The following is a 24,378-nucleotide window of genomic DNA, read 5'->3' as shown; positions in this document are numbered from 1 at the left end:
ATGTCTAAGTAGACTCTGAATCCCAGAGTGTGGTCTCTGTCCCACAGGGCGTTCAACTGCTTTGTGGAATGCTGGAGATGCCCCAGTTCAACCCCTCATGGCATTGGCGGCCAACAAGAAATCGGACCAGTTTTTCATCCGCCGCCACGAGACCGACAGTGAGGGCCTCAACGCTGTGGTTCAACCCTGGTCAAAGAAGGGTCTTCTATATGTCTTCCCTCCGTGGCCCATGATAGGCTGGCTTTTGAGAAGAATAGCGACTCACAGGAGTCAGGTGATTCTCGAGGCACTCGTGGTACGCCGATCTGGTGCAGTTGCAGTTCAACCAGGGACTCGGACAACCTTATCATCCTCATCTCTTCATGCAGAGCCTGATTATGCTTCAGAATCTGGACGACTTTGGTCTTACGGCCTGGCTTTTGAGTGTGTGGAATTAGTTCACAGGGGCTATTCCTTGGCCATGATTGCCACCCTTCTCCATAGCAAGAAGAAGTCCACGGTGGTGGTGAAAGCTTGGAGATGTTATCAAGTGTGGTGCATCTGGAAACTTCGAGGATCTATCTGTTCCATCAGTTCCCCGGATTCTGAGTTCCTCCAGTACGGCCTGGTGAAAGGCCTGGCTGTGAGTTCTCTCGGGGTACCGCTGGCTGGTCTTTCCCGTCTAGGTCCCAAACATCTGAAAGGCTCCTTAGCTTCTCATCTGGATGTCATCTGCTTTCTGAGGGGTTCACTGAGGCTTCAGCTTCCCCGTTGCCTGCCTTGTCTATCATGGATTCTCAACCTGGTCCTTTGCTCTTTGGCTCATCCGCCTTATGAGCCTCTGGCACGTGCATCCGTAATGGATCTCACAATCAAGGCTGTCTTTCTGGTGGCTGTTACCTCCACCTGCAGGATTTCTGAGCTTCAGGTTCTTTCCAGCCAGAACTCTTTTTTGCGTATCACAGATTCCAGCGTGATTTGGCGCACTGTTCCCTCTTTTCTTCCCAAAGTGATCTCGGCCTTCCACATTAATTAGGAGGTCTAGTTTCCTGCCTTTACTTCCTCTGGTTTGAGGGAGCAGGACCGGGTATTTCGGTCCTTGGATGTGCTTAGAATTCTGTTGCAGTACTTGGAGGTTATCAACGAGTTTCATGTGTCTGACCATCTATTTATACTGGTGGGTCCTACCTGCCAGGGCAGGCCGGCTTCCAAGGCCACAATTTCCAGATGGATCCATATGGCTATTTCCTTGGCTTACATAATGGCCGGTAATAAGCCATCCCTTTTCGGTGCGGGCACATTTTACCAGAGGCGTATCTTCCTCTTGGGCACAGTCGTCGATGATTTCTTTGAAGGAGATTTGCAGGGCTGCTACTTTATCCTCTGCATACTTTCACCAAGTTTTACAGGATCGATGAGGAGGCCAAGCTGGATGCTGGGTTTGGCTCCTCCATTTTGGCAGCAGGCTCATCAGTCCTACCCTGATTCTACAGGACTGCTCTGTTACATCCCACTAGTCCAGGTATAGAGTGGGATTGTACAAGAACAAAAGATTAAGGGGCAGATTCTCAAAACTTTAACTTGCTAAACCGGTTCCAGCCAGTTTAGCATTCATGTATTTTAGCAGTGGAATTATCAAAACAGCTTACCGTGGTCTATTCTGAGCTTCCTAGCAGTCTCTGACTCTGCCATGCAAATGTATTACGACAAGGTCATTAATATTTAAACGAGCACTCCCTGTGATTCTTTAATATCGCTGGGTGATTACCTAACCTTGCAATCTTACATTTGCAAGCAAAATTTTCTGGCAGGTCTCAGCTCAGGCATTGACAGGAAAGTAAGGCTTGATAGCTCAGATCTGCCAGAAAATTTTGCTGCTGTCAAGCAACCCCCACCCCCTTCCCTGTCAACGGGAGGGATGCTCTCTCACTCCTTCTGCTGTTAAGCAAATACACCCCCCCCCCCAGCGGCAACAGGGATGCCCACTCCCTCCACTGCCGTTAAGCAAACCCTCTCCCACCCCCAGGGCCAGTTAGAGATTTAGGCCCCTTCCTAGCACATCCCAGGATGCACTGGGGAGGGGAAGGCCTGCCATTTTGAAGAGGCAGGCCTGCTGGCTGGAGGGTGTAAGCATCCCTCCGGTCAGCCTTTGTAAACAAGGTGGAGGGGGTCATTGGGGGTACAACAGCGTGAGGGAGTAGGCATCTCTCCTTCTGCTGAATGGGGGGTGTTAGGAGAGTTTGCTAATGGCAGCAGCGGGAGGGAGTGAGCATCTCTCCCGCTGCCAGAGGGGGGTTGCTTAACAGCAGCGGAGGGAGAGAGTAAGAAGAGGGGTTGCTTGATGGCAGCGGGAGTGGGCATCCCTCCTGCCGATCTTCAATTTGGGGATTTTTTTTTTTTTTTTTATTCGTGGGTTTATTCTGTGCACATGCCATTCGCTGTCACCAGCAATTGGCACATGCAAGTTTAACAACCCTCCGCACACCTCATTTGCATACGCCCTTTTTTAAAAGAATGACTCGCCTTTTTGAAATCGTTACAGTAACAACTGTGACAGTGGCCCCTCAGATTTTATCGTGAATATTTGAGAATCTTCCCCTAGATTATTACCTTTGCTAATCTTCTTTCTTCTTAATTCACACTCTATTCTGATTATCTGCCGTTACAAGTTATTTTAAGCTAGATTTCCAAATTCTTGACCAGCCTTTCTCAGAGTTCCATCTGAATGTGTTTAACACTTTGTCCCTTATCCTAGCATCCCCTTCCATCAGTGCAGGCTGTGTCTCTATATAGCACTGTTAGTTTTATTCAGATTCCTGACGTTTTAATGACCTGTTTCAGTTGTTCATGATTGTTCTAGTTTCATGTTATGAGCAGATTAGACTTATTAGTCGGGGAATATCCCTGTACCCCTTTCTTTTGCCTTTGTCCTCTATAGATGTTTCTGGCTGCTTTGTCACAAACTGGATTCTTGGAGGGCAGTCCTGAAGTAAGAAGGGAGGGGCTCAAGACTGTGTATAATGAGCTCCCTAAAGCTGTCTGGCAACCATAGGAAAATAACTCACTAGTTCAGGAATAGGGCATGGATTTACAAGATGCGGTATATAAACCTAAGGCTTAGTTTAGTTTATTTAGTTTAGTTTAGGAAAGGTAAGAACCTAATCTTTCGTTACTTGTCTTTGTGCTCAAGTGAAGTATCTGCTTTATTTTAAGCTGCTATTGATGTGTTTGCAGTTTGGTGCAGAAGTGCTGCCAGAATATGTTCACCACTACCTAAGGACTGTACAGGGGTCAGCCCTTTACAGCTTAAAATAAACAGTAGGCTGGGGATTTGAGTAGATTAGTCATTTTCTCAGATATTAAAGCGTACCAAACAGTACATTTTTAATGTTAAATATCTGTATTTAATGTAACTATTTTTCTTTGTGTTACATTTGCCTCTTTCATTTGCTTTTTTTAAAATACTTGTTTGTTTCTATATTTCCTTCTAGGGGTCATATTCTCACTGAATGACAAATCAAGCTCTTCTAATCTGAAGATAGATGCTTTGTCCTGTCTCTATGTGATTCTTTGTAATCATTCTCCTCAAGTCTTCCATCCTCATGTTCAAGCATTGGTACCTCCAGTTGTAACCTGTGTTGGGGACCCATTCTACAAGATAACATCAGAGGCTCTTTTGGTTACACAGCAGCTTGTGAAGGTTATTCGCCCTTTAGACCAACCACCTTCTTTTGACGCCAGTCCTTACATCAAAGATTTGTTCACCTGCACAATCAAAAGATTGAAAGCTGCTGACATTGATCAAGAAGTAAAGGAGAGGGCAATCTCGTGTATGGGCCAAATTATCTGCAGCCTTGGTAACAGTTTAGGCAACGATCTACCCAGTACGCTTCAAATCTTCTTAGAAAGATTGAAAAATGAAATTACAAGGTTAACAACAGTGAAGGCATTAACATTAATTGCTGGATCTCCTCTGAAGATAGATCTGAGACCTATCCTAGGAGAAGGTGTTCCTATTCTTGCATCGTTTCTCAGGAAGAATCAACGGGCTTTAAAACTGGGCACTCTGTCTGCACTAGATATCTTAATCAAGAACTACAGTGACAGTCTGACAAGTGCAATGATTGATGCAGTCCTTGATGAGCTTCCACCTCTTATCAGTGAAAGTGATATGCACGTCTCACAAATGGCCATCAGTTTTCTCACAACATTGGCTAAAGTGTATCCTTCATCTCTTTCAAAGATTAGTGGATCCATTCTCAGTGAACTTATTGGACTGGTTAGATCACCTCTGCTCCAGGGAGGAGCACTTTGTGCAATGCTAGAATTTTTCCAAGCTTTGGTTGTGACTAGAACAGCTAATTTAGGATATATGGATTTATTACGCATGTTGACAGGCCCAGTTTATGCGCAGAGCACAGCACTCACCCATAAACAGTCTTACTATTCTATTGCCAAATGTGTAGCAGCTCTCACTAGAGCATGCCCTAAAGAGGGACCAGCTGTAGTGGGTCAATTTATTCAGGATGTCAAGAACTCTAGATCCACTGATTCCATTCGTCTGTTGGCATTGCTTTCCTTGGGTGAAGTGGGACATCATATTGACCTTAGTGGACAAATTGAGCTCAAGTCTGTTATATTGGATGCCTTTACATCTCCTAGTGAAGAAGTAAAATCAGCAGCATCCTATGCATTAGGCAGTATTAGTGTTGGCAACCTTCCAGAGTACCTGCCATTTGTCTTACAAGAAATAACTAGTCAGCCTAAACGGCAATATCTTCTGCTTCATTCCTTGAAAGAAATAATTAGCTCTTCATCTGTAGAAGGCCTCAAGCCATATGTTGAGAATATCTGGACCTTGCTGCTGAAACACTGTGAATGTGTAGAAGAAGGAACCAGGAATGTTGTTGCTGAGTGCTTGGGCAAGCTTACTTTAATAGATCCAGAGACACTTCTACCACGGCTCAAGGGATACCTGGCATCTGGTTGGTACAGTTGCTTCATATTAAGTGCATACCTTTTAAGGGGGGCTTTCAGTGCATGATGCATCATTACATTTTTGTATATATTACTTTCTACAGTAGAATCCCAGTTAATCGATATTCAACTAGCTGGCACTCTCAACCAACTGGCAAAAATTTGCTGGCAAAAAAAAAATTGTCTCCCACGCTCCTTACCTGACAACCTCCAAAGTCATGTGCTAATAACCCAACAACCCCCTCCCTCCCTTCAGCCCCCAAAGCATCAGCAGCAGCCATAAATCTCCCTTCAGCTACCAAAGCATAAACAGCAGCCATAAATCTCCCTCCAATCCCCAAAGCATCAGCAGCAGCCATAAATCTCCCTCCAATCCCCAAAGCATCAGCAGCAGCCATAAATCTCCCTCCAGCCCCCAAAGCATCAGCAGCAGCCATAAATCTCCCTCCAGCCCCCAAAGCATCAGCAGCAGCCATAAATCTCCCTCCAGCCCTCCGAAGCATCAGCAGCAGCCATAAATCTCCCTCCAGCCCTCCGAAGCATCAGCAGCAGCCATAAATCTCCCTCCAGCCCTCCGAAGCATCAGCATCAGCCATAAATCTCCCTCCAGCCCCCAGAGCATCAGCGGCAGCCATAAATCTCCCTCCAGTCCCCCAGCAGCCATAAATCTCCCTCCAGCCCCCGAAGCATCAGTGGCAGCTATAAATCTCCTCCAGCCCCTTGAAGCATCAGCGGCAGGCACAAATCTCCCTCCAGCCCCTTGAAGCATCAGCGGCAGGCACAAATCTCCCTCTAGCCCCTTGAAGCATCAGCGCCAGCCACAAATCTCCCTCCAGCCCCCGAAGCATCAGCGCCAGCCACAAATCTCCCTCCAGCCCCCGAAGCATCAGCACCAGCCACAAATCTCCCTCTAGCCCCTGAAGCATCAGCGCCAGCCACAAATCTCCCTCAAGCTCCCGAAGCATCAGCAGCAGTCACAAATCTCCTTCCAGGCCCTTGAAACATCAGCGACAGCCACAAATCTCCCTCTAGCCCCTTGTAATATCAGCGGCAGCCACATATCTCCCTCCAGCCCCCGAAGCATCAGCGGCAGCCATAAATCTCCCTCCAGCCCCCGAAGCATCAGCGGCAGCCATAAATCTCCCTCCAGCCCCTTGAAGCATCAGCGGCAGGCACAAATCTCCCTCCAGCCCCTTGATGCATCAGCGGCAGGCACAAATCTCCCTCCAGCCCCTTGAAGCATCAGCGGCAGGCACAAATCTCCCTCCAACCACTTAAAGCATCAGCGGTAGGCACAAATCTCTCTCCAGCCCCTTGAAGCATCAGCGGCAGGCACAAATCTCCCCCAGCCCCTGAAGCAGCAGGCAGTTAGTTGGTCCTGACAACCTCCCTCACCCAAAGTATCAGCAGCAGCCATAGATCTCCCTCCAGCCCCGAAGTGTCAGCAGCAGCCAAAGATCTCCTTCCCTCCAGCCCCTGAAGCAGCAGAGGCAGCACCGCAAGCAGGCTGCTGCTGGCCAGCTCTGACAGGGCTTTTTCTCTGTCGCGTCACTTCTGATGCGGCAGAGGAAAGGCCCTGCTGTGCCTGGCAGGAAGCAGTCTGTTTATGATGCTGCCGCTACAGTTTCAGGTAAGGGGGAGGTTGTCAGGACCAGCTGCCATTGCTGCTTTGGTGGCTGGAGGGAGGGAAGGAGATTTGTGGTTGCTGCTGATGCTTTGATAGAGCTGCAGGGATGGAGGGCTGAGGGAGGGAAGGCAGACCCGGGGGGACGGGGAGTGGACTAAAAGCATGTAGGAGGGGGGGAAGAAGGGACATGGATGCTGGACCTTCAGGGTGAAAGGCCCAGGATGTGAAAGAGAGATTGATGCTGGAACCATAAGGGGAGGGGAGAAGAGAAAGTGACCCAGACCAGAAAGGGTGGGAAGGAAGGAACAGATGCTGAACCTACAAGTGGGGGTGGGAAGATGATAGAGGAAGAGAGAGGTGGGAAGGGAGACAAAACTACAGTTGGAGTGAAAGAGAATACAGAGGAGGCTGGAACCTGAGAAGGAAAAGGCAGAAAGGAATTTTAGGTCTTAGGACAGGGGAATTATGTACTGTATATCAATATTAATATCAAGTCAATACAGAGTTTATGGTATGGTTTGGGGTATAGTATTAGTTAGGCCTATTTTTAATAGTAACTCTTTCAAGGCACCACAAACTACATTTATCCAGCATCTACCAATCCCCATGGATGCTGAATAACTGAGAGTCTACTGTATCATGAAAAATTGGGGGAGAGCGTTTATATTCCTCTCATACATTGACATTACAGTAATAAAGAGTAATAAGCTCATTTCCATAAAATGAGACAATGATGTTATAAAGTATGTTTTAATTGCACAAATAGGTTATTTGAAAACTGCCAAGCCTATGTAAGGTTATTTGAAAACTGCCCAGCCTATGTATGGATAAGTGTGGGGAATTTTTTTTTTTTTTAAATTTGTACCGAGTGGAAGCCTTCCTGGGGGGAAGGGATTGAAATATGTATACCTTTTATATTTTAAAAAGTATTTTCATGAGGTATTTTTTGTTTGCTTGTTTGCTTGCTTGTCCTATTTCCAAAAGAAAAGTATCCACAGAAAAAGGAGCAGGAAATTTTTTCCTTGTTCTTACTTATTTTGAAATCTGTCAGTACAGTAATTCCTTTTTGAAAATTACTTTTTACCTGTGGAATTTGCAGCTGTGTAGGGAGTATGAAAACTGGCTTCATAAACATTAGCTTGAAGTTAAACATTTTGTATAGCTGTTGATTTTGTTGCTATTTCTAGGTTGTGTGTTGCATCTCCAACATAGTGGGTTCCAATCTAGCCCTGGATAACCCAAATTCTAGATTGAGCTTTAATGAGAGAATAGAACAAGTGTGTACACATATCCATCACACCAATTTGTGTATTCAATTTGATTACTTTAAAAAGCAGGCCTGTTTGGAGTTATTGAGGCTATGATCTAGGAAACACTTAAAATGCAATAGATCATTGGAGGGGGGCATTTCATATCCACCTCTTCCCCCCCTCCCCACACACACATTAAAGTTTGTATTGTGGTTGGTGAGGATGCCCAAACCCCACCAGAAGACGAGATCATCTGCCCAAGCCCTTTGTGTACTTCCAGCAGCTGGGAAGTAGGCAGTGCACTGTCAGCACTTCCTGTGCATCCTCTGTTTATGCCCATGAAAGCATGCCACTGATTTCCTTCTGCTCAGATGGCAGAGGGCCTAAGCAGAGGACCTCTTCCACTGGCAGGGCTTGGGCATCCCAACCAGCCATTGCAACAGGTGCCACAATTTTAGTGCTACTTGAGTCCACAGTGGGGAGGCCAGGTTCCCTGTAGTGCTGGCACTGCAAGAGATGAAAAATTGATTTTTTTCAAATGTTAATGAATGTAATAATCAACTTACTGCTCAATCTATGATTTACCTTTTCAGTTAAAAAAAAAAAAAAAAGCCTTCGCCTTAATCTTCCTTGAAATTTTCTCAACTAATTTAGAAATTTTGAATATTTAGGTTCATCTTATGCTCGAAGCTCAGTGGTTACTGCTGTGAAGTTTACAATTTCTGATCACCCACAACAAATAGACCTACTATTAAAGAACTGCATAGGTAATATATTGCTATTCTATTTCACAATAGTTATTAAAAATAACATTTTATTTGGTTATATTGCTTGTATCCTCATAGATATTTTTAAAAAATCTCCAGTTCAATTTTGAGGATCATTTTTAGTGATACATAGAAAACTTAGACCAGGGGTGTCCAACCTTTTGGCTTCACTGGGCCGCATTAGCCGAAAAAAAAGTTTCTGGAGCCGCACAAACTTTCAAACGCTGCAGTAAGACACAGGAGGGAGCTGGCAAGATGGTAAACACTCGGGGGCAGCAGAGGAAAACACTGCATTGCCCTCAACCGGGGCTGAACAAAATACTTCACGGGGCCGCATGCGGCCCTTGGGCCGCAGGTTGGACACCTCTGACTTAGACTATTAATTATGTTAAACATTTTTTTCTGTCAAAACGCAAGGGTTATTTCTGGTGGAATTCTGCACATTGCAGAATTCTTCTTGTGTCATACAGAATTTACCTTTTCTGTGCAGAATCTTGATTGCAGTAGTTCCCTACTCAGTCGACAGCAAGCAGTATGCATGATTCACCTGTTTGGTACCTGAGGCCTCCTTCAGCAACATGCAGTGCTGCAGCCAGTGATTCTCTTTCTCTAAGGTGTTGCTTCAGTGGGTCCTGACAGTGACAGCAATTCACACACACTGCCTGTCACTAACCTGGAAGCCTCTCTGCGGCGGAAGTGGGGTGGGAATAGAGAGAGATGGTGGTCAGCGGGAAAGAAACAGAAATGTTGGATATGGCAGAAGAAGGGAAATAATGCTACATGGGAGGAGGGGGGAAGAGATATTGTACCCAGGGAGTGAGAGAGAGAGATGTTGGATATGGGTATGGATGAGAGAGAAGGAGAGACATACATGAGGTGGAGAGGGGAGAAAGAGGGAGATGTTGGATCTATGAGTAGGAGAGTGATGGAGAGATACTGGACAATGGGAGTATGAGAGATGCTAGACAATGAGGGAGAGGGCAGGAGGAAAGTAAAAAAGCTACAGGAAGATGTCAGACTACGAGGGTGGGGAGGGAATGAAGAGGGTGCAGATGCTGTGTTAGAAGGGTGGAGGAAGGAAGTTGCTGAGAATGATGGAACCCTATTATAGAAGGAGTAAGAAAGGGGGTAGCAAGGAAATGGATGAGGGTAGTGATTACAGAGGGTAGGTGTATGGTAATGTGGAATAGGTTGAAAATAGAATGGAAGTCTGAGGAAGAAATGAGATGAGGAACGGAAGAGAAGATGGAAATTTGACAGGTAGCTAAAAGTGAAAAGGAAAAAGAGGAGAAAGGTAAGAGGGCAGAAACGAGCTAAAAAGGAATGATCAATATGTCGGGCAGCTGTAGTGAAGCAATAGACAGGAGAGAAGAGAAAAGATAGAGCAGACAACAGACAGGAAAGAAAAAAAAGGGAAACTGGAACCAACTTGATGGAAAAGTAAAACTTCCAGACAACAGAGGTAGGAAATAAAGCATTTTATTTTGAATGTTTTAAATGGAATATGGATAGTGATTACCAAAAATATTATTAGAATTTTGAAAACATTTTTGCGCAGAATTCACCCAGGAGTAAAAGGTGAGGTCACTGTACATCACTGGGATGGAACAGTTCTTCCAGAATTTAGAGCCAAGTGTAAAATTGTGAGCCTATGTGGCCCTTCCCACATGCAGAACTCTGATTGTTTTCTCTAGTTTACTAAATGAAAGTGAAAACAAATCTCTTGATTCTTGTTGTATTTCCAATGTTATTTTTCCATTGGGGATTTTTAAAGAGAGAATTTATTGTATTAGTTTAATCTTTCTTTTAGTTTCCTGCAGCATATTTCAGTAAAAATCTCAGTGTGGGAGAAAGGTTCAAAACTTCGGCTGTGATTATCACGTTGCTTCACAGCAAAAGGAAATCCACAGTGGTGGCCTATGCGAAAGCTTGGAGCTGTTACCATGCCTGTAATGCCCTGAGACAGGTGGACCTGTCTCTCCCATCAATTCCTCGGATCCTGGAGTTTCTGCAGGATGGCCTGAAGAGGGGCTTAGTAATAGCTTCACTCCAGGTTCAGATTGCCGATCTTTCATGTATGGGCCCTCCTTTTTTGAGGGGCTCCTTAGCTGCTCATCCGGATGTAGCTCGTTTTCTACAGGGCGCTCTGTGACTTAAGTCTCCCTTGCGCCTTCCCTGTCCATCCTGGAATCTTAATCTGGTTCTCTGCTCTCTGGCTCACCATATGAGCCTCTGAAGCAGGCGTCTTTGATGGATCTCACGATCAAGACGGTCTTCCTGGTGGCTTTTACCTCAGCCTGTAGAGTTTCAGGCCCTCTCCTGCAGGGATCCTTTTCTGCGTATTACGGATTCCGCTGTGATGCTGTATACATTACATTACATTAGTGATTTCTATTCCGCCATTACCTTGCAGTTCAAGGCGGATTACATCCAAACTAAAACAAGAATTACATTTCAACTTTGAAGTAATAGATTAAACGATGAGATAAAATTTTAAGGGAGAATTATGGGTTTTAGATAATGTTTGGTAACTAGAAAAATTAGAGAGTACTAAGGGTTTATAGAGTGTTGGATGTTGGGTTAGGATTGTTGTGCTGGATAGGTTTAATGTGTTTTTTGAAGAGTATGTATACTGTTCGTCTTTTCTTCCAAAAGTAGTTTCCACTTTCCATGTGAATCAAGAAGTCCGGCTTCCGTTGGTTCAAGGGAGCAGGACCGGGTGTTGCGGTCCTTGGACATGCACAAGCTTTTGTTATCATATGTAGGAGAACATCTGCTGCTTTACCCAAAGTACAATATTTATAAGGGACAGGTAAAGCAATCAGAAAGTGAAATTGGTCAGCTTTGCAGAGAAGCTTTGAACATTTATTCCCACTTTATTTTCTATACTGCCAAAACCCAAGAGTTCTAGGTGGTATACAAATAAGAGAACCGGACATTCAGTGATGAGATACAAATATGTAAAAAGCACAAATACAGTACATGGTTCATAGTCAAGTAGAAATCTTTTAAACAATAAATAATAATTGTCTTCTTTTGAGGACTGTCCGGGTTTCCAGACAGATTTTCAAAACCCGGCAGTTTGTCTGGGTTTTGGAAGGCTCTGAACTGGGGGAAGGAAATGAGACAAGGTTTGTGTGGGGGCAGGTCAGGGACACATGTTCCCTTTTTTTTCATTGAATAAACCTGGTAACCCTATTACCACTATATCATCAGTTTTGCTGGTCTCGTAGAAAAAGCTAGACTGGGGCAGTCTGAACACTCATGCTCCCTTCCCTCCAAACAGATTGGCATGGAAGAAGGGGGGGGGGCACACATTCTTTCTCACATACACACTACCTCTCTGTCTACCCTCTCACCCTTCCCAAGCCCACTGCAGAGTTCATCCACTAGCTCTTTCCAAACCCAGCACTTTCCTTCTTCCTCCCTCACCCCAGGCTGGACCTTCCAGCCTCTAACTCTCTCTTATCTTCCTCCTGGATCAGTTACAATTATTGCTCCTTCTTCTGGCTTGCATTTTTAAGTGCCATCTCCCCTTCACCTGGCTAGTGCAGGCTTCTACAAGTGCAACTCCTTATGTCTGGAGGAGCAAGGGAGTGACACTGCTGCTCCCCACACCCTGAAGCTAAATGCTTCTCCATTCTAAATTTAGCTCAATAAATAATATACATCCAAAGGTGCTAAATCATATTAACTCAAGATTAATTATTTTCCGCCCCCCCCCTTTTTTTTACAAAACCGCAGATGCGGTTTCCAGTACAGGCCAGCAAGCTGAACGCTGTGCACTGCTTCCAACGCTCATAGAGTTCCTATGAGCATCGGGAGCAGCACAGAGCACCCAGCATGCCAGCCTGCGCCAAAAACCACTTCCGTGGTTTTGTAAAAAGAAGGGTTATTTGGCTTTATATCCAGTCCTCCCAGGAGAGCTCAGAATGGGTTACAAGTTTACATACATAACAAAGCATGGTAAAACATAACATGACAAACATGGTATGGTGTGACATAGCATGACGATCATTGTATGACAAAACATAGGATGGCATGGCAACAGTGTTATATATACAAGCTTAGCATAGCATGATAAATATAGTATTACAAGTGTGTTAGCATAGCATGGCAGGCATTGCATTATATACATGGTGAACATAGTATTTTAGACTGATCTTGTGCTTGAAATGCTAAAAATATTCCACAGTCAAGCAGAGAAGAAAGATTATATTTTAGTGAAGCAGAGGGGAGACCCACAGGCAGATAATAATCAGGAAGTCTGCATTCAGTTTTTTTAAGCAGCTCCTTTCTTCCACCCAGATTCCTCTCCTTCCTCCCTTGACTTACATGTCTGCTGCTCTACCCATGGGGCTGAGGTTATAAGAGCACTGATAGCAGCAGTATTCTAGGGACACAGCTAGTGATTGTTATAGTGGAAAGAAGAGGAAAAACGTGGAGGGGCATAATCAAGATACGTCTGTCCGTTTTGGGCCTAAGTCGCTAGTCGCCCAAAGTCAGACATGGGAAAAAATCCATTTTTGAAAAATACGTCCAACATATTTATTTATTTATTTTTTTAAGTCTTCTAAATGTATGTCCAGCCATCTGATTGTCCAGACCGCTAAGTTGTTCATCTTTATACCCCATTTTCCTCCAAAAATTCATCCAAGTCAAAATGCCTAGAAAAAGACCGTTTGGACATGGGTGGGATCAGCAAAGTGATGGACTGGACACCCAAACATTGCACCAGAGTAGTGGAGTACCTTACAGGGCACTTCACAAAAAGGGTGCCACATACACATCTCACCACAACAACCTTATAGGTGATGGTGAGCCCCCCAAAACACCCCCCAGAACCGACTAGACCCACCTGTCTACCACCCCAATAGCTCTTATGGCTGCAGGTGCCACTTATATGGCAGTACACAAGTGTTTGGAGGTTTTTGGGGGGTGCACATGTTTCACCATGAATGCAGTGGTTAGAGTGGCTTATGGGCCTGGGTCCTCCTCTCCATGGTTCACTACCCACCCCCCAGACTACTTAAGCCATCTCTGTGGAGCTGTACTGGGCTTTCCTAAGCCAGGCTGCCAGGTGATGATGTTCTGGAGGCAGATATTTAAGTTATTACAATTTTTATGGCAGTGGGGGGGGGGGGATCAATGATCACTGGGGGAGTGTGTAGGGATCTGTACTTTGTCCCTACAGTGGTTATCTTGTCACTTTGGATACCTTCTTGTGACTTAGACCTGGTTTTAGATGGCCTAAGTCATAACGTCCAAGTTCTATCTAGGCAGTGTTGTAAAACTTTCATTTATACATGCAGTATGACTAAGTCTAGGATGGCCCACGTCCTGCCCAAATCCCGCTCTCACCACTCCTCCTAAAATGCCCCTTTTATCTCTGGGCATACTGCAGCACTGTGAAAGCTTAAGTCATTTTTAGATACGTCTAAAACCCGGTTCAATTATCGGCACTGGTATCTGTTATCAATTATCGGTTATGGTATCTGGAAGTCACCAGCGAGTTTCACCTCTCTGACCACCTGTTTGTTCTGGCAGGTCCTACTCATAAAGGTAGGCAAGCTTCTAAGACCACCATTTCTAGGTGGATTCGGATGGTCATGTCTGCGGCTTACATGGCAGCTGGAAAGATACCCCCCCTCGTTGTGCGGGCTTATTCAACCAAAAGTATTTCGTCCTCTTAGGCAGAGTTGTGGGCTGTTTCTCGAGATGAGATTTGCAGGGCCGCTACCTGGTCCTCCTTGCATACATTCATCAAGTTTTACAGGCTCAATGTGGCAGCCAAGCAGGATGCTGCTTTTGGTGCCTCTGTTTTGGCAGCGGGCTCATCAGTTCCACCCTGAATTTTTGGGACTGCTCTGTTACGTCCTACTGATCTTGGAATAAAGTGGGATTGTACAAGAATGAAAGATTAGGTTCTTACCTTTACTAATCTTCTTTATTCTAAATCCACACTTTATTCAGGGAATCTGCTCTGCCTTATACCTTGTTGAATTGCCAATCGTCTGCCTCGGGGATTTCTTGGAGGCTCCAACTCAGGGAAAAAGGTGGGAGTGATTATACTTTTCCATAAAAGCTTGGTGCTGGAGAAGAAGGCGGTGATTTTGGACCCAGATGGTCATTATATGATAACCCAAATAATGCTTGATCATGTTCCTTTTTTATTTTGCTATTTATATGCTCCAAATATTTATAATCAAGCATTTTTCCATAAGATCTTAGTACATTTGCATTCCTTCGCAGATCCTGTTCATCTTGTTGGTGGGGATTTCATTTGTGTAGCAGACTCCATGTTAGATAAAATGATGAATGCAAGTAAAGAAAAATTGGATCCAACCAAAGAATTGTCCTGGGGAAATTGAGTTCCTACGGGGACAGAGACACATTTTTCCTTGTGTCATTCTCTAGTGTGGATCTCCTACGGTTATCTTTGAAAGCATCTCAAGCTTTGAAATGCCCCAATAATGGAAGATGAGGTGGCCATGCTCATTCAGAGAAATCCCTTGAATAAGGCACCCAGGTCCAATGGGTATAGGATAGAGTTTTTACTACTAGGGGCTTCCGGTTTATTTTAGAATTAAATTTAAATGTGCTTGTGTTTCTTTCAAAATCCTATATGGTATCTTTACTTCTCTTATTCCTCTATCTTGGAATGTTTACAAATTCTCCTTTGCAAGAGACATTCAACAATTTAAACTCTCCCTTCCTTCTAGAAAAGGGATTAAAGGTGTCAAGATCTTTGGTTAATCTTTGGTTTTAAATTTTCTCAGCTTTGGAATGATCTCCCTGGTTCGCTTCAATTTTTCCTTAAATCTTTAAAAACCACTCTGTTTTGCTAAACACTTTGAAAATTAACTTTTTTGAAATTTCGCCATTATTTTTTATAGTTCCTACCTATCAATTGTAACTCCTCTCTGTTTTTATTTAACTTCTGTAAACCGAGTCGAGCTTCCTTGGAATGATGACTCGGTATATAAAGTTAAGCTTTAGATTAGATTAGGATAGTGGCCACTTTAACAACTTTGTTCATTGCCTTTATTGATCAGCAGAGATTATTCGATTATATCTGTAGGGTGCAGAAAGTTGTCTTCTGAAAGCCTGGAAGAGATCCTATATGAGCAGAGTCTTATCAACCAATCTCTTTTGTGCTGTGAAGCAAAATTTGTGGTAGTGATATCGGCTAATAGACTGGCATGAGGTCTTCCAAAAATGATAGCAGAGCCGCAGGTGGGCTTTATAAGAGGCCGGAGAGCAATTAAAAACATTAGGCATATCTTAGTATCTTTAGAAATTGTTTATTTTAAAGTGGAACCTTCTATGTTGATTCGTTTTGATGCATAGAAGGCATTTGACTATGTTCACTGGGATTTCATGTTCACTATGATAATAATAATAATAACAGCTTATATACCGCAATACCGTTAAGTTCTATGCGGTTTACAATAGATTAAGCGAGGTACAAATTGATTGAATTTAAGAGGGGGAAAGAGAAGAGTTAATAGGACCGGAAATGTGTTGTTGAGGAGAAAGAGATTAATAGGACAGAGGAATCACTATGGAGGAGAAAGAAGATGAGCGAGTCAGTTGTCTAGATACTTTAGGAACAGTTGAGTTTTTAGACATTTTCTGAATTCCTCATAAGTAGTGGGCGAAAGCAGTTGATCTAGGTCTTTACCCCACAATGCTGCTTGATGTGAAAGAAGGTGTTCATGGTGTTTTTTCAGTTTACAACCTCTAACTGGGGTGGAAACGAAGTAGGAATGAGAGCTTCTCTTGTGTCTGTTGGCAGAGAAGGAGAAAAGGTCAATTATGTATTTAGGGGCAAGTCCGTTTAGCGCTTTAAAGCAGAAGCAGGCGAATTTAAACTTTATGCGTGCTTCCATCGGTAGCCAATGTAACTGCCGGTAGTAGGGTGATACATGATTGAATTTCTTTAGTCCGAAGATTAATCTGACCGCTGCATTTTGCATTAGTTGTACACGTCGCATATTTTTTTGGGAAATGGCTAAGTAGGCGATGTTACAGTAGTCAAGTTGACTTAGTACGAGGGATTGGACCAGGGTTCTGAATGCCGACGTATCGAAATAAGCTTTAATGGATCTGAGTTTCCAGAGATGATGGGTTATTGGGTTATTTTAGCAACATTGTTTAAATGCTTTACAGTTAACCAGAAGCCTATGTCTGGGTTAATGGTATGGCCTCAGACCATTGCTATTGTGAGAGGGACCCTTTGTCGCCCCTGTTGTCTGTCCTCACCTTGGATCCCTTAATTCGTGAAATTCTGACTAATCCTGAGATCCATGGAATCCTGATAGGTGGTGATGAGTTTAAGATCTCCACCTTTTGGCTCCAACTAAATCACTACCAGTCTTACTGAACAGGAGTACAGAGATTTCTCCGGGTTTAGGCTGAATATGCAGAAATCTGAAGCACTAGCTACACAATCTCATACTAGAGCATCATGGCTACTGATTCCTTTACTTATTTAGGTATCCAACTTTACTCCGACCCTAGGTGTCTATACTCTGGTAATATCATCCCACTTCTGCGTTCTACTTGAAAACAATTAGCCATTTAGCAAGCAATGTCTCTCCTTAAGTGGTAGAATAAGCCAGTTCCTTATGGACAATCAGGAACTTCCTTAGACTCTTCCCTAAGGAAGTCCCTGATTGGCTGAGGTGCCCCAGGCCCCTTCCAATTGAGGAGCCCGAGGCGCCTCAGCCAATCAAGGCCTTAAGCCCCTCCCCGTGCATCACATGATGCACCGAGGTGTGGCCTAATGCGTTGCGGCCCGGCAGAGCAAGAGGACTTTGTGCTTCCTCCTGCTCCCGAAGTTCAGATCACTGGAGGCCTAAGGACCAGGAGGGACTGGGCACCCCTCCTGCTCCCAAGGTTTTTAAAGGTACGGGGAGGGGGCTGGGAACTGGGAGTGGGCGTCCCTTGGGTGGCAGGAGGGCATCGGTATCCCTCCTGCCATTTGTTTTTGGGGGTGGGGGAAATAGTAGAGATGGCAGGAGGGAGTGGGAACCCTCCTGCCATAATTTTAAAAGCAATTAATAAACAAACGGATCATTTCCCAAATTATCCAACCCACAAAAATTGTCATCAATCAAGAAAAGAAGGGAGTATAAAGGATAATTAATACAAAATCTAATTTAATAAATTTTTATTTGGTATCTAACTTCTTTATTTATGAGAAAATCTATTATTACTGATAATCCAAATTCAATCGTATAAACAACTTGTTTTGGGCACACATTTACCCTAATATATAAATGAATTAATAAATTAAGGGGCTAAAGTATCATAAAAGATGCATTTTTTTCAGTAAAGAGACCTCTTATAACTTGGATGTTCTTTCAAGTCTTCATCCTGAATGCATGTGATGTAATCATTTACTTCTTCAAGCCTCCTTCCTACCTCAAAAAATTTTTTATTAATTTAATTTAATTAGAAAACTATCAACTAACTGACAAAGAGTGCAAACCTATCCTTTATTTAATTCATCAGTCAATATTATGATTAATTTAATTTTTATCTGAAATTCAATTCAATTCATTCAATTCGTCAAAAATGTATTATAATACTGTATATCAAAGAAAGAAGAACAGCAACACTTATCTTAATGGCTTCCCAGCCAGGAGCAACGTTAGTGGGTTGTGAACTACGCGACGCTCAAACTGTATTAGAGCGTTTCAGCTATTAATTAGCCTTCAACGGGGGACAATATGGTTGCTGTACCACTATTTAGTTTCTCAACCTTGTTGTGATCACAACAACAAGGTTTAGAAACTAAATAGTGGTACAGCAACAATGTTGAGGAACTAAATAGAAACATAGAAAATGACGGCAGAAAAGGGCTATAGCCCACCAAGTCTGCCCATTCCAAATACCCGCCCCCCTGAATTCACTCCCTTAGAGATCCCACATGAGTATCCCATTTTCTCTTAAAATCTGACACGCTGCTGGCCTCAATCACCTGCAGTGGTAGTTTGTTCCAGTGATCCACCACTCTTTCAGTGAAGAAGTACTTTCTGGAGTCGCTATGAAACTTCCCTCCCCTGAATTTCAGCGGATGCCCTCTGGTGGTCGAGGGTCCCATGAGGCAGAAGATATCATCTTCCGACTCGATATGACCCGTGATGTACTTAAACGTTTCAATCATATCTCCCCTCTCTCTTCTTTCTTCAAGTGAGTATAGCCGCAATTTATTCAGTCTTTCTTCATACGTGAGATCCTTGAGCCCCAAGACCATCCTGGTGGCCATTCGCTGAACTGATTCGATTCTTAGCACATCCTTCTGGTAGTGTGGTCTCCAGAATTGAACACAATACTCCAAATGAGGCCTCACCACGGATCTGTATAGCGGCATCATGACTTCAGGTTTCCTGCTGATAAAACCTCTACGGATACAACCCATCATTTGTCTTGCCCTGGAGGAAGCTTTCTCCACCTGATTGGCAGCCTTCATATCATCACTAATGATCACCCCTAGATCACGTTCTGCCGTGGTCCTGACCAAAGTCTCACCATTTAGCACGTAAGTTCTGCGTGGGTTTCTCTTTCCTAGGTGCATTACCTTACACTTTTTAGCATTGAAGCCTAGCTACCAAGTTGCTAACCATCATTCCAGCAGCAATAGGTCCTGCGTCATATTATCAGGCAAAACACTTTTACCTACTATGTTGCAAAGTTTGGCGGCGTCGGCGAACAGTGATACCCTTCCTTTAAGTCCTTGGGTCATATCTCTTATGAATAAGTTGAATAGAATTGGGCCCAAGACTGAGCCCTGCGGCACTCCACTGATCACGTCTGACGTTTTGGATGGGGTACCGTTTACCACCACCCTCTGAAGTCTACCGCTTAGCCAATCTCCAACCCATGTAGTTAGGGTGGCCCCTAATCCTATCGATTTCATCTTGTTCAGTAATCTTCTGTGTGGGACGCTATCAAAAGCTTTACTGAAGTCCAAATATACCACGTCCAGTGACTCTCCGTCATCCAGCTGTCTGGTAACCCAGTCAAAAAAGCTAATTAGATTAGACTGGCAGGATCTACCCTGGGTGAATCCGTGTTGGTGGGAATCACGCAGGTTTTCCTAGAGAATGTCACGGTGGCGGTTTACCCGCGGCTACTGCGTTTAGCCTCGGGTAACCCGCCAAAAATGGGAAATGAAAATTAGCAGCCTCTGCGGGGACGGGGACAAGGCCATCACCGCCCGGTGGAGCGGTGAATGGTCTTGTCACCGCAGTGAGGCATAAAGGATCGTGCGGTCCCCGCAGCCCCCACCCACCCACCTGCACGTCGGCTCGATCGTTTAACCAGCTTCCTCTCTCCACCTCACCTTAGTTTGCTGGCTTTCTTTTTCGGCAACCGGAACACTTTTAAAAGAGCTGCGCACGCGCGGCTGCTCAGTATTCAATCTTCTGCTCTGACCCAATCGGAAACAGGAAGTTGCAGCAGAGCAGAAGATTGAACTTTGAGCAGTCGTGCATGCGCGGCTCTTTGAAAGCGTGCTGGTCGCCGAAAAAGAAAACCGGCAAACTAAGGAGAGCTGGAGAGCAGTAGCGTACCAAGGGGGGGGGGCGGGAGGAGTGAAAAAGGTAATGGCGCCAGGCCTTGGAGCACCGAGGCAGACCGCTTCTCCCCCCTCCCAGCTGAACCCACGCTGACCCTCCTATCTCTTCCCCCCCAAGTGAACCTTTCCGACCCTCCCAGCGAAAGCAGCAAACCTTCCTCCAGTAGCGTCGGCTTTCTCCTCCCTCTGCTGCATCACTGATGACGTCATCAGTGATGCGGCAGAGGGAGGAGAAAGCCGCGAAGGAGCTTTGCTGCTCTCGCTGGGATGGTCGTAAAGGTTCACGGGGGGGGGAGATAGGAGGGTCAGCGGGGGTTCGGCTGGGAGGGGGGAGAAGCGGTCTGCCTCGGTGCTCCATTACCTTCTTCGGGCAGCAGCAGCGTTTACAATTCGATGCTGTTGCCAGCTTCAGGCCTTGTTCTCTGCCGGGTCCTGCCTACTTCCTGTTTTCATGAAGACAGGACCCGACAGAGAGGAAGGCCTGAAGCGGGCAACAGCAGTGAATTGTGAATGCTGCTGCTGCCCGATGAAGTTCAGGACATCGGGGAAGGAGCAGGGAGAAATCGGCTGCTGGCTTGGGGGTGAGGGTAGGGAAAGAATCGTGGAAGTGGAGAAATTGGCACGATGGCTTTGTGGGGGCTAGGGGGAGAGAGAAAGAAAGGAAAAAATAAAGAGGGGGTCAAGAGGGAAAGAAAGAAAGGCAGAAAGAAAGAGGAGGGCCAGGGGGAGAGAGAAATAAAGAGGGAGGCCAAGGGAAGAGAGAAAGAAAGGCAGAAATAAAGAGGGGGGGTCAGAGGGAGAGAGAAAGAAAGGCAGAAATAAAGAGGGGGTCAAGGGGGAGAGAAAGAAAGGCAGAAAGAAAGAGGAGGGCCAGGGGGAGAGAGAAATAAAGAGGGAGGCCAGGGGGAGAGAGAAAGAAAGGCAGAAATAAAGAGGGGGGCCAGGGGGAGAGAGAAAGAAAGGCAGAAATAAAGAGGGGAGCCAGGGGGAGAGAGAGAGAAAGAAAGAAGGGGGGGCAGGAGAAGAAAGAAGAAGGATCAGAAGAAGGACCAGAGACTTATGAAATCACCAGACAAAAAGGTAGGAAAAATGATTTTATTTGCAACTTACTGATCAAAATGTGTCCGTTTTGAGAATTTATATCTGCTGTCTATATTTTGCACTATGGCCCCCTTTTACTAAAACGCAATAGCGGTTTTTAGCGCAGGGAGCCTATGAGCATCGAGAGCAGCGTGGGGCATTCAGCACAGCTCCCTGCGCTAAAAACCGCTATCGCAGTTTAGTAAAAAGGGAGGGGGAATATTTGTCTATTTTTGTATAGTTGTTACTGAGGTGACATTGCATAAAGTCATCTGCCTTGACCTCTTTGAAAACCCGCGGAATATAAATGATAATTAACATTTTCTCTGCGTACAGCGTGCTTTGTGTTTTTAAAATTTTATTGTTGGTAGATCATTTTGACTTGGCCACAAAGGTAAGGGGGAGGGAGGGAGGGGAGCTGCTGAAAGACATCTAGTAATCCTTGCAGGCTTGACTGTGCAGGGAATTATTTTTGTAAAATCATGTTTTGTTATGTGACTGGCATTATCTAGACTTTAATTTCTATGAATGAATAGAATGAAAATGATATAAAATTACTTGCTTGCGGGGACCGTGTGTTCCGGCTCACACAAGGAAGGAGGGGGTGAAAGGGAAAAAGTTTCTCTTCCTTGGAAATAGATTCTGAAGTGACCTCATCAAAGAAGACCAGCTGGTCTTCTTTGATGAGGTCACTTCAGAATCTATTCCCTGCACAGTCAAGTCTGCAAGGATTACTAGATGTCTTTGCTGGCACCAAATGTACAAGAAATCTCTTAAACAATGTCAAAAGAGCCCAAAATAGAAAACTGCTACTGCCTTGAGACTCCATTATTGAAGGAATCAACTTGAAATCACAGAAGAGACAGGAAAAGGTTAAATGTCTCATGGAATCCTCAGGTACAAAACAAACCAAATTGTGAATGAAATCAGAGCAGACAGTAAGAATTATAAAATTGATGTCATTATCCATCTGGAAAAAAAGGCGTACTAGAAATAATGCCTCAGCAATACAATTTTCAGAAGTTCTATTTGCTCATGGTAAGGGAGAAGAGAGACTGCTAGTGATGGTGGGGGGACTGATAGAAGATATGAAAGAAGGGTGGTAGAAAGGAACAGATGGTAAAGGAGGGAGGGAAGGGTGGTGGTGGAAAGGAATAAAACAGACATTGAAAGAGGGTAGAGAGGAACAGACCCTGAAAGGAAATGTGGAAGGCAGAGTGGGGAGAAGACGCTGGAAGGGAAGAAGACAGATGCCAGACTATGGGGGAGCGGAGGGAAGAAGATGGGTGCTAGACGGGGACGGGGACGGGGCGGTGAATGGGATGGCAGTGGCGGTGACGGGACGGTGAAAGGGATGACGGTGACGGGGCGGTGCAGAGGATGGTGGGCCGGGGACGGTGCAGTGACGGGGACAGATTTTTTCCCCGTGTCATTCTCTACGTTTTCCTTATCTAGGATTGTATCAAGATTCCGTTTGATCAGCGTTTCCATGAGTTTGCACACTATAGACGTGAGACTTACTGGTCTGTAGTTTGCTGTCTCTGTCCTGCAGCCCTTTTTGTGTAGTGGGACAACATTGGCGGTTTTCCAGTCCAAGGGGACTCTTCCTGTGCGTAGGGAAATATTGAAAAGCCCAGATAATGGTTCCGCCAGAACTTCACTCAACTCCCTGAGCACCCTGGGGTGTAGGTTGTCTGGTCCCATGGCTTTGTTTACTTTGAGTCTTGATAGTTCATAGTATACGCTACTGGGCGTAAACTCAAAGTCTTGAAACAGGTCTTTCTGGTTGTCTTCTGTCTGAAGCTGTGGACCAGCTCCCGGCGCTTCACAGGTGAAGACTGAGCAGAAGTATTCGTTTAGTAGTTCTGCCTTGGCAGAGTCTGATTCTGCAAAGTTACCGTCTGATTGCTTCAGGCGTTCTATTCCATCCTTGTTTCTTTTCCTGTCACTAATATAGCTAAAGAAAGATTTATCCCCTTTCTTAATGTTCTGTTCTAGAATTGGTCCCTCGGTGCCCCTTAGCATGGAGTCCCCAATGACCACCACTCTTCGTTCCTTTCAGGGAGGCCGATCCGCGAGTCCTGGATTTGACGTTATGTGCTGGGTATCCTCCTGAGCCCCTTCCGCTATTTCCTCGGTGGTTCCTTCTTGTAAGATCTGAAATCTATTTCTGAGAGTGAGTTGTGGGGTTGTTGTAGAACTATCCTGTTGGAAAGTAAAAGAAGGAGAAGAAAGTGAGAATGAGGTGGGGTTTTTTTGCTTGCCCGTAGAGGAGGTTACCAGTTGCCAGGGGCCGGCATCTCTAATCATCTCCTGTACTCCAATCGTTGAATTTAGGGCTGCAGGTTTGGGCGTGAAGAGGATGGACTTGTCGTGGGTTCTCTCTGTGATGTGTGACAATTCCAGGATGGCATCGTCGATGAAGGCCTCGTCAGGCGCTTTACCTCCTCCCTGAGGCTCAGCAGTTCCTGCAAGATATCCTCGTCTAAGTTTCCCTGTTTCAGTTCCTCTGTCTGCGTAGAGACTGTGGTGTACCCTGGGAGGGGGATGGTCTGCCCTCTGATCCGTGTCACCCTCTTCCTCCTGAGTACAGACCTTGGCCATCCCCTGGGTCCCTCCGGACGTTGGAGTGTAGATCTTGATAGTAGCCTTGGTACTCCGTGTCCTCCCTGCCATTTCCAGGTTTGAGAGATTTATTTCTGTAAAGAGAAAGGTTGAGATATCAGAGTGTTGGTAAGGAGAAAGATGGAGATTGAGATATTAGAGAGTTTGAGAGATTAGAGAGACTGAGAGGTTCAAGGGAAGATTGACTATCTGATTGAGAGTGTGTAAGAAAAGTGTATGGGTGTAAGAAGAAAAGGAAAGAATGTGAGAATAAGAATGTAGAGGTTAGATTAGGCCTTGTATAGGCCCTTCTCAAGGCCCTTCGCAAAGGCAATCTCGCTAAGGCGAGCACCTTTGCCACTCGCCTTCGCCGCGCCCCGTTGGCCCGCCTCCTTTTATGGAGGGGCCCGGGCGCCCACTGCTGATGCGGTGGGGGTGGGCGGAGTTACTCTCGCCGCTGCCCTGATGGATTCTACAGCTCTCCTCGCGCTGTCCTTTCTCCCTGCC

At 45.1% G+C, this 24,378-nt stretch overlaps 1 protein-coding gene across 2 annotated transcripts in view; it reads left to right on the top strand.

Moving 5' to 3' along the window:
* The window catches only part of CAND1 (cullin associated and neddylation dissociated 1), a 447,264-nt gene that overhangs the window by 335,083 nt on the left and 87,803 nt on the right, over window positions 1-24,378 (top strand). For both annotated transcript variants that reach the window (XM_033958594.1, XM_033958595.1), the window contains exons 10-11: window positions 3,471-4,964; window positions 8,505-8,600. In XM_033958594.1, the coding sequence (XP_033814485.1) occupies window positions 3,471-4,964; window positions 8,505-8,600 (1,590 nt within the window). The remainder of the gene's footprint in view (window positions 1-3,470; window positions 4,965-8,504; window positions 8,601-24,378) is intronic.

Source organism: Geotrypetes seraphini, chromosome 9 (genome assembly GCF_902459505.1).
Source record: "Geotrypetes seraphini chromosome 9, aGeoSer1.1, whole genome shotgun sequence".
Lineage (NCBI taxonomy): Eukaryota > Metazoa > Chordata > Amphibia > Gymnophiona > Dermophiidae > Geotrypetes > Geotrypetes seraphini.
Note: the sequence above shows the minus strand (reverse complement) of the source record. Positions and strands in the feature narration are given on the sequence as shown.